Source organism: Sinocyclocheilus rhinocerous, unplaced genomic scaffold (genome assembly GCF_001515625.1).
Source record: "Sinocyclocheilus rhinocerous isolate Xijiao unplaced genomic scaffold, SAMN03320098_v1.1 scaffold1121, whole genome shotgun sequence".
In the NCBI taxonomy this organism is placed as follows: domain Eukaryota; kingdom Metazoa; phylum Chordata; class Actinopteri; order Cypriniformes; family Cyprinidae; genus Sinocyclocheilus; species Sinocyclocheilus rhinocerous.
In genome coordinates this window covers 316,643-327,163 of record NW_015670367.1, presented here as the reverse complement: position 1 = coordinate 327,163, position 10,521 = coordinate 316,643, and the positions used below count along the sequence as shown (strand labels likewise).

The following is a 10,521-nucleotide window of genomic DNA, read 5'->3' as shown; positions in this document are numbered from 1 at the left end:
GTCTTCATGACATGGCGGCAGCGGCAACAATACTACAGCGAGAATAAAAGTTATGCTTTCTTTCTTTGCGTGAACATTTGGGCGGCTTTATGCAAATCTTCCCACATAGTGAGGTAGGTATGTGGGGGCGTGTTCGAACGAGCCGTTTTAGGTAGGTGTGGCTAACTCTTAACTTTTATAAAGAATATCTCTTCGGATTTGAGACTTTAGTCTTTGCAACTTTACAGATCTTCTTTATGCACCAAGAGCTTGTAACACTCTAAAGAGAAAGGAAAAAATGAAATCGCATCATATGACCCCTTTAACAACTACAAATGGGATTCTGAGCATTGCACTCTTGAACAAAATCAGCATTTAGTGATCTAGGACCACATGTATACAAATTTGCATAGACTTCATCATTAAAATCAGATTTTGTTCTAGGGATGTCAATCCCATATTCAATTGTCATTTAAATTAGTCATCAATTAATCGTTACCCTTAATACTGCAAGAAGCATCTACTACAGTGGTATATAGTCTTCGGCATGACAGGATGTGCAAATACCATTCAAAACGCCAGTTTCTTCATCCGAATGAAACGTTTAACTACGTCTAAATAAAAGGATTAATTTGATTAAATGAAACGAGGACATTTGGAATCATTTTACGTTTAAGGGAGGTTATTGTTGGCTGTTTCACAGAGACCTCTGAAAGCGCTGTTTTCAAATGGTATCATGATGCTCATTGTAGTATTGTATTTTAAAACACAATCACAAAATTTGCAATTAACATTATCGCCATTTAAAGTAAAAATTATCCCAAACGTAACTATGGCACATAAGGCTGTGCCTGTGTTGGTATTTAGATTCATGCAGAATGAGAGAAGTATGTGAGCCCATAAATTTGAATTAAGACACATGCTTTGTGTTCTGTTTTGCGGGCTGGTCACTCAAATTTCCACAAATGTAACCACTTCATGAGGTATTCCACTGGATATGGAATCTTGTTTCTTCTCCCAAATCCTCACTGTCTCTATTTTCAAAGGGGATTATAAAAGTTTTTTTTCTTCCTGTTATTCACTTTTAATCCCTTACTTTGCATCTTTTACAGTTGTAAAAAAATGCTGGTTCTCAATTCCAGTCCTCACGTACCACTGCTCTGCATATTTTGCATGTCTCACCTGATTCAGATAACCAGCACATTAGAAGAGAGCTCCATGCATGAACTGTGTTCTGATTGACAGTGTTCTTTGCTCCCTGAGCATGGGAAATATGTTGAAGTTTACTTCACTTCGGAACATTCATTCACGGATTTGTGCTACACCACGGCTTGCAGCATCTTCACACACAGATGAAACTTACTAGAGAAGTGTGAAGTGTGACATAATATACCTCTGTAAATAAATACAATTTAAATTCATGTCTCGCACACTTTAATGCCCTTTGAATGGAACATATACACTCCCTTCGAACTAGAATCATGGCTGATTATCCTGTGAATTGAAAAAACGTCTGAAGTGATAAGAAATACATTTAAAAAAAAAGTGCAGAGCGGTGGTACACGAGGACTGCAACTGAGAACCACTACTGTAGACAATGTACCTTTTTACTTGCCAAAACAACAGACAGCATTGTTAGCATAACTAACCTGATTATTTAGTAGAAATATCACATGAGTTTGTCTTTATCTGCCTTCACATTCAATTTTAAAACAGTTCTGTGGACTTGACATGCAGGGATAAAATGAAAGATTATGGCCACAAATTAAGAATCGTCCCTACAATCATCCCTATTAATTAATCTGTAGTCAATCCTCAAAAGGCTAGAGGACAACCAGAAGCCCACAAATTGTGATCAATTCCATACACTAAGGCAGTGGTTCCCAATCCTGGTCCTGGAGAACCCCCAACACTGCACATTTTAGATGTCTCCCTATTCAAACACACCTGATTCAACTTATCAGCTCATTAGTGAAGACTCCAAGACCTCAAATGTGAGTGTCAGATAAGAGAGACACCAAAAACGTGCAGTGTTGGGGGTTCTCCAGGACCAGGATTGGGAACCACTGTTCTAAACTATAACAATTAAATACTGTAGAAACTGCTCCCTTACTTCTCTCTCTGTTCAGGTTTTGCTGGTACTCCAGGGTACCTGCTGAGTGCCATTAAACAGCTTGAAAGATCAAAGACAATTTTTTATATAACTCCGACTGGATTCGTCTGAAAGAAGAAAGTCATATACACCTAGGATGACTTGAGGGTGAGTAATTTATGGGCTAATTTTCATTTTTGGGTGAACTAACCCTTTAAGTTATTTGTAGTACTAATGGTTTTAAACTATAATTAGTGCCTAAACATGCAATAAACCATTAAGTGTGTATTTCTGTTTATCATTGCAAGTATAACTGAACCTCATATTATTCAACTAATGAATGGGGAATCTTTTACGTTAACTTTATTTTCTATTGACTAATATTGCTGATAATTATAATAGTACAACCAAATGCTGCCACAAAGAATCAAGTGCTCATGAAGTGTACTTGTAACTGTGTAGCCTGCTCAGGTAAAAAACACAACACTAAAAGTAGGACTGTCCTGGAATTATGGAACACAGTGATAAAAGTAATGATAAATTAATAAATGTACACCATGAATAATTTATTTACATCATTGTAGCTTTCAAGTCCTATTCAGTAAGTCCAAAAGCACATTCTATGAACAGTCAACACACTGTGATAATATTTCTGCCCCTGCACATGACGTTGGAGCAATGTATTTGCAGTCATGTCTCATGCCTCTGCATGACTGAAAACTATGAACAAAGACTGCAGTGTTTCCCCTGCCATTATTTTAGGGGGTATGCCTTAAAACAAAATGTAAATACACAACACAGAATTTCTGAGCAAAAAAGCATAAGGCTATTGTAAGAATAAATTATTGTTTTTATATTATTGTAAAACTTGTTTTATGCTTTCAAATAATTAGACATGCTAAAACAGAATTTGGTTACAATAAAACATAAGGTTGGAAAAATAAAAACATTTCATAGGGCCCTAAACATGTATTATTTGTTAAACTTTTAATAAATTGATGTTAAATTGTTTAAGTTTCATGATTTTAATTAATTAGACATGCGGTTTGATTAATAAAATGTAATTTAACCATTAAAAAGGAGTCCAGAAAAAAAACGGGGGAAAAAACGGAACATCCCCCCCCCCTACCCCGCCCCCCCAAAGCCATAAACCTAGGGGAAACACTGGACTGAACAACGAACTGAAAACTGTAGTATTTTGACAGGAATACAAACCATAAACAGTAGATGAACAGTGTCCCTCCTGTATGCTCCTGTCTTCATCACTTTCCAGGACTTTTTCTGTGGAGGCCAAACAAAGTACAGCTTAACAATGTGATTTAACAAAAAGGAATATATGGTAAACACAGAACAAGCAAGCAAACAAACAAAAAATCTAATATAACACACCATCAGGATCTATCACAATTTCATCCAAATTCTTGCCATGGAACTCAGATAATCTTCCTTGTTCGAGAGCCATTAGGACTTTGCAGATTTTGGCAAGTTGCAGGGTTTTCTCAGGGAGTCGACAGAACTCATGATGGATTTTTAAGTGGTGTCCAAGAAAGTTTGCCAGCTGGTCCATCTCTGTGCCTGTCATATTCAGCACTGTTGAAAGGATTGCAACATGCTTTCGCAGTCTGGTAGATGTCAGCGACTTGGGACACTTTGCATCACATGCCTTTGCAAAGCCACGGAGGCAGTCTGACCCTCGGAAATGTGTCATGGCTTCTGGTCTTGCAAACATATAAACATTGTCTTTTAGAACCCCACAAGGCTCTCTCTTCTTAACAAGGAGTTCTAAGGCATGCAGCATTTTTGGAGTCAGAAGAACTGGAACTGGTCGACCATGCGTTCCTCTGATGATAATCCTTGAGAAGTGTCTGCAGAGTTTTTTTTCTACTTCGGAGAGTGCCCAGTCCACATCCTCATGCGGATCAGAAGTGTCTCTTGACAAAAACGCAGACAAAGGCATGCTCGCCACCTCTCCTCCCCTGTGCCGGTTAAAGATAATTATCTGGGCTAGACAAACCTTTGCCAGCTCCATCCAGGCTTTAGTAAAGGAACTTTCAGAGAGTGATTTGTACCACTCGTCTTGCACTTGACTGAGATATGTATGCATTTTTTGGACATCTTCAGTAAAGGGCATGAGAGTGGGCACATTCCTCTTTGCTTCCCTGATATTCCTCAATGCTGTAGCTAAGATCATCTCGTTCCACTTTTCCTGATGGACGTCTTGAAACTCACTGGCATTCTTCACAAGCTGTTTGTTGTTTGAGATTAAGCCCTGAGCTTTTAAGAGTTTGCTTACTTTAACCAGGGAACTCCCAAGCTTCTTTGCAAGTGATGGAATCATGAACTTGTCAGACTCATACCCACATGTATACTTGACAGCTTTGACAGTCTCCATGTACTTCTTTGGATTTACACAATCTTCCATTGTTTTTAAGGAGGTGACTCTCCTAGCATTGTGAACCAACCTTCCCAATTCTCGCATCTTCTCTCGCACACACTGTTTATTCTTGGCTGATAGTCCACCTATGTTTAACATGTGCTGACCAATATCAATAATTACTTTGTCATTTTTTATTATATCTGTGATTGGGTCAGGATGCATGACACTAATTACTTCCCATAGTTGTTTAGTCATGTTTGAAGGCACAGGCCCCGTGTACATACACATGGACTGAACACGTTTTTTTCCTGGTTTGAGGGGGACCGATTGAGGTTGAAGCCTACAAGTACGCATATGTCGCCACAGGACCTTTCTTGTAAAAAGTCCTTGACAGTATGCACAATGCATGAAATCTTTTCCCTGCGCTTCTTTGGGTGGTCGTTTAAATGGCACTAGTTCCCCCTTTCCTGATTCCATAACAGCAGCATTGTGAGCATAGTTTCCTCTGTTGCGAATATAATCTAGCTGTTTTTTTCTCTCCTTGGAACTCTTTGGAAAGCTTAGCGCTTTAGCCACATCAGATTCATGTGCATGTGAACTTTCTAGATGCCTTGCCATCTTGGCATAAGGCTTACAGCAATATAAGCAGTAATGTCTCTTGTTGTAGACTCTACTAACACCTCTTTTTTGGTATGCACTAACAACTACGCCATCTATTGCATTCTGACTTGAGCATGGTTCTTCTGTTCCAGATGCTCCAGATGCAAGGCTGTGCATTTTATCTGGTGTTGCTGTGTCACAGTCAAGGGAACTCAGTGAGCCAGATTCATCAACATCCAGGTCATCATAGAGAAGCTGAAGTTTTGTCTGGTTTGGTATAAGATTAGCATCACCGTCACAGTCACTTTCAGAAGTGGTATCTGTAAAGTAATAGTCTGAACTCTCTGGTGTAGAATCAAAGAGTTCATCCGAATCTTGAAGATCTGCATCTTTCATCTAAAAAGATGATTAGAAATGTCAATTAATTAATTGATCAGTAAATTTACAGACATAAATTGGTAACTACTGTGATAATTAATTGTTCAGGTACATTAATTAAAATTGGATTACATAATTTTGGGCTTAAATAAAGGTGATGCAAAACTGTTGAAGGTGATGGTCTTTGATCTTTTGTAGTCCAAATTATTTATCACCTAAGAACACTGAATATTAATATTTTATAATTATATACATAATGATTATATAATATTATTATATAATTATAACCATAAGTATAACCTTTTATATTATGGTATTTGAAATGTAAAAATGAAGTTGACGAGTTTAGAGAAAAAAAAACTAATTTGTTCTTAAACTTAAATATGCTTAAAAAAAAACACTAAAACATGACAATGAGAGACAGTAGACTTCTAAATCTTAAGTGATAAATGTGAACGTACCTGTTGAGGAGAATTGTTCTGACCAGTAGTATCATTCATCTTTGACTGGAGGGAAGGATCAGAGTCGCCGTCTGCCCTGGTATTAGCAGCTGTGCTGGTCGTCTGTAAAAGACAACGGGGAAACACAAGAGATAAATCTTATGTCGATGCTGCATGACTTCAGAATAAAAAAGAAAAATCAACTTCATCTTAAAACGTTTGTTCCTGTCCAGTTAAACTCTGTCTGCGCTCACACATCTCGAATCAAACAGGCTTTTACACACAACGTTATAGTACAGTTTAGTCAACGCAACACACAAGCTTGTACTCAAACAATGACTAAAAGTGTGCCGTGGGGACGTTGTGTGTCCATTATAAAGAAACAATTAAACAAGAAAAAATTCCCTGTGAAAGATAAAAATGGCCCTAAATACTAGACTACCACTAACAGGTTGCAAAGATACAAGCTATTCTGAACACAGTGTGCTGTGCAACATACTTGTGTTCTCCAGGGGTAATCTTCTTCTCCATAGTCATAGGTAATTTCTTCTCCTTCTTTTATGTCATTCAGGGCAAACAAACAAAGGTGTGGCTTTCCATTCACATCAATTTTCTTCATCTTACAGTTTGGATGTTTGTGGTCATCATTTACTATCCGCCCAAATGATCCATCTTCTCTAGAGGCATCAATACTTAAATATAAAAACAAAAGAAAAGGATAAATACAAGTATTACAATATACCACCACAAATCAGTGCCTCATTTACTATAATACATCATAAGAAATATAGCTTTGGTGCAACTTGACTTCTTACCACCATGATTTCCCTCTCCACTTGAACTCAAACATAAATGCAGCACTGGATGTGTGGTAACGTTTTCTTCTTCTCTGCAATTCTGCATCACTTATTATATCTCCCCTATATTCAACAACAAAATCACCTTTGCAAATGGAACCCTTTGCAAACAGACCACGTCCTGCAAAAACAGAAAAAAACAGAAAAGCCTATTGGTTCAAACATAATCAATTGTGACCCTGGAGCACAAAACCAGTCTTAAGTCGCTAGGGTATATTTGTAACAATAGACAAAAAAACATTGTATGGGTCAAAATTATCGATTTTTCTTTTATGCCAAAAATCATTAGGATATTAAGTAAAGATCATGTTCCATGAAGATATTTTGTAAATTTCCTACCGCAAATATATCAAAACGTAATTTTTGATTAGTAATATGCATTGCTAAGAACTTCATTTGGAAAACTTTAAAGGCGATTTTCTCAGTATTTTTATTTTTTTGCACTCTCAGATTCCATATATTCATATAGTTGTATCTCAGCCAAATATTGTCCAATCATAACAAACCATACGTCAATGGAAAGTTTATTTTTTAAGCTTTCAGAAGATGTATAAATCTCAATTTCGAGAAATTTACCCTTATGACTGGTTTTGTGGTCCATGGTCACAATTAGTAAAAAACATCTTGCCATTTATACACACAAAAAAACATATCAAAAGTTGGTAGCTGACTTAAAATATGCTGCAACCAGGTGCCTATACTGCACATATGACAGTAATTACAAATCACACCAGACACCACCTTACCTTTCACTGCATTGATATACTTCACCTCTAATTTGAATGTTTTGTCAGTCTTTGAAACAACATGATGCATGGCATCCTTAAGGGAGCTGATTAGTGGTGACTGAAAGAAAAAAAGTGTGAAAAATTACACTGTGAAAATGGGGAGACATGCAGAAGCAAAGTAGCAAACTAAATATGCAGATAATGTGGCTGTAATATAACACTGTATTGTTTTATTTTAATGTAACATTAAAGGGGACATTGGATTCAATTCACTTTTTTAAAAATTTTTTTAGCTTTTTTGCATTTAGTTAGGTTTCTGGCATGTCTGCCAGCTCAGAAAAGCTGAAAAGAAAACACACAGCCAGTTTGTTATTGGCTGTCTGAGTCTGAAACGGTGTCATCCAGCAAGCTATTTCAATTTGCAGCTGGTTTCTACATAGATAGCTTAGCTATTTGAATAAGACCACCTCCGAGCTATATACAGATATATTCATGTGTCTTGTGTTGACAAGCCCCATGGAAGAGGGGGGTGGGGTGAGCAGTAGCTCATTATCATTTAAAGAGACATGCACCAAAACGAGACGATGTAAACAGAGCTGTTTAAAATAGGTGTTGTTTTACACAACCATTGACATTTCATGAATACCCTAAAAAATCATACCAACTTGTGGAAAATGGGCATCCGATGTCCCCTTTAATTATACTGTAATCAATGTTTTGATGTAACAAAAGAAATCAGAACTGAAATATCTGGAACAATGCTAGTCTTGAGGGCATAAAGTCACTATTTTCATTTAGCCTGTGATCTCTCACAAAATCTGTCAAAAATCTAAATCTAGCTTTAGGCAATTATTTCATATTTAACTACTGATTTAGACTTTAACCCAACTACTCTATTGGACAATCTCACCATACAACCCCCTGTTCATTTTAACTACTATTTTAACTTAGTTTTAGTCATAAGTTTAATCATTTTGTCATTCAAAGCTACTTACCATTTCAATTTTTTTTTAATTGTACTTAATTTCTCTGTGAATCACTTTGGTCAAAATCTGTGGCTTGCATATGTTCTCTATAAATTCACTTAAAAGTAAAAACAAATATCAATGTTTAATTCTTCATATCAAAATTAAAAATCAAACACTATAAACACAAGCCCGGCATCAAGTGCGATTATCCCCACCCCCCTCCGAACGCTATGACAAAAAAAATATATATATTTTATATGAAATAACCCACCCCTGCCCAAATGCTAACTAAACACACACACACACACACACACACAAAATAGACAAACAACTAATAGATTAATGGAATTGCTTCATTAGCAATTAGTCAGGCTAAAGATTTGTTGAGACATTTCAGTTAAAATTAGGTCCTAAACATACCTAATTGTATTGATTATGTGATCGCTAGTTGAAAAACATAAACATTTCAGGCAGCACTTAACCTCAACAGTGAATTAGTGCTAACAAGCTACCCATTTAGATCAAATTAACCTAATTGGTTTGATACATATGTGCTTACCTTGTGTTTCACTTTTTATCCTCTGCACAAGTTCTTAGATCCTTAGTTGGCATCTCCTGCAAATAATCTTCTTCCTTGTTCTCAGTGTAGTGTCAATTTAACACTTACATTTTCATTTTGCTGCTGAAATCCTTCCTAACGAGGACTAGGAAGTGAGTTGTACCCAAACATATTTGGAATATATGTGTGTGTGTGTGTGGAGAAGTGAGTGCATTACGAGCCAGAAATATTTGGGTGTAGAACTGAGCACCCCCCTACACACACACACTGATAAACGTGTTATATGGACCAATGTTAAAACTTTACCAGCATCGTCAGAATAGTTCCTCTATTCATTTAAATGGGCTTCACTTATGGGGACCTGATTTTTGGTCAAGAGGTCCCCATAATGAGACTGCGTAAACACATTTTTGTCCCCACACTGTGATGATTACCAGAACACACAAACACACACACCTGCAAACACACAAAACCTGGAGTAAGGTGCTGAAATCTTACCATGTCTGATTCCCAGGCCTCATTTGTGTTTGTAGATCTTTCCTCCGTCCAGTCCTCCGTCTATGGTTGGAGACAACAATCAAACTACATAAAACTACATTTAGATGATCACTTCTGTGAAATATGTCATTAGGAGGTTCTAAAGACCTGTACGGTTTGGCTCTGCGTTTCACTGCTGGGGATAAAAGTGCTGTAATTTAGCGCTTCAGTATACTGATTTAATACTGCTGGGACGCTGCTCTCAGTGGACCAGGGCCCGGCTGATAGGCTCCATGGGGAAGGATCCGGCGGAATCACTGCAGAAACGGGATCCCTGTCAAGAGAACGAGAACAGCCGTGTTGCTGAATCATTTTAATAAGAAACACTTTAAAATTCGACCTTAAGCCGTTTTGTACTTACTGAAGTAAGTCTTCATCTAAAGCTGAACTCCACTCGGTGTGTTTTTCACTTTCCATTGACAGGCAAACTCAGCGACAAAAGACTCTGGATTTGATAAATTGTTGAGATTTAAAACCTAAGCGGCAGTATTTTCATGAACGCGTCTTAATATATACCGACGATACACTGGTTTTAAATCATTTGTTCAGTGAAATATGAGCGCCAAAAACTGAGTTAACAAAAGAGCACAGAAATGAAACCAAAACTTACACTAAACATTTAAGAGTTGGTTTTGATGCCCAAATAACTTACAGTATACTCAGTGTATACAGTATGTATTCTAAATAAACTAAATGTATAATTATCTTTTTTACAAAACGAAAAGCACTTCCGGGACGTCACACGCGTCTTCTTTTTCTTCTTCTTTTCGCGTTTTATGGCGCTTGCCAAACAAACGATAGGTGCATTCCTGCCACCTACAGGGCTGGAATTTGGAACATTTACAAAATCTGTGAACCTCTCAATCCTATTAAATAGACCGACTATTCCTAAATATCTTAATGCATTATATTTTTTTATGATGAATCAATCCATTATAGGCTACAGCAGTGTTTTAAGTGTAAGATTTCCTATCCCCATTTCTCTTAAAGGGGTCATATGATGCTG

The 10,521-nt window shown here is 37.1% G+C and overlaps 1 protein-coding gene across 1 annotated transcript in view; it reads right to left on the bottom strand.

Annotated features, from left to right (window-relative positions):
* Nucleotides 1-10,279, bottom strand: part of LOC107734124 (RING finger protein 214-like) — a 24,678-nt gene extending 14,399 nt beyond the window's left edge. The window contains exons 1-3 of the mRNA XM_016545976.1: nucleotides 9,877-10,279; nucleotides 9,624-9,789; nucleotides 9,477-9,536 (exon numbers count right to left, since the gene is read on the bottom strand). Coding sequence (XP_016401462.1) covers nucleotides 9,477-9,536; nucleotides 9,624-9,789; nucleotides 9,877-9,932 — 282 coding nt within the window. The 5' untranslated portion in view covers nucleotides 9,933-10,279. The remainder of the gene's footprint in view (nucleotides 1-9,476; nucleotides 9,537-9,623; nucleotides 9,790-9,876) is intronic.
* Nucleotides 10,280-10,521: the final 242 nt, after the last annotated feature.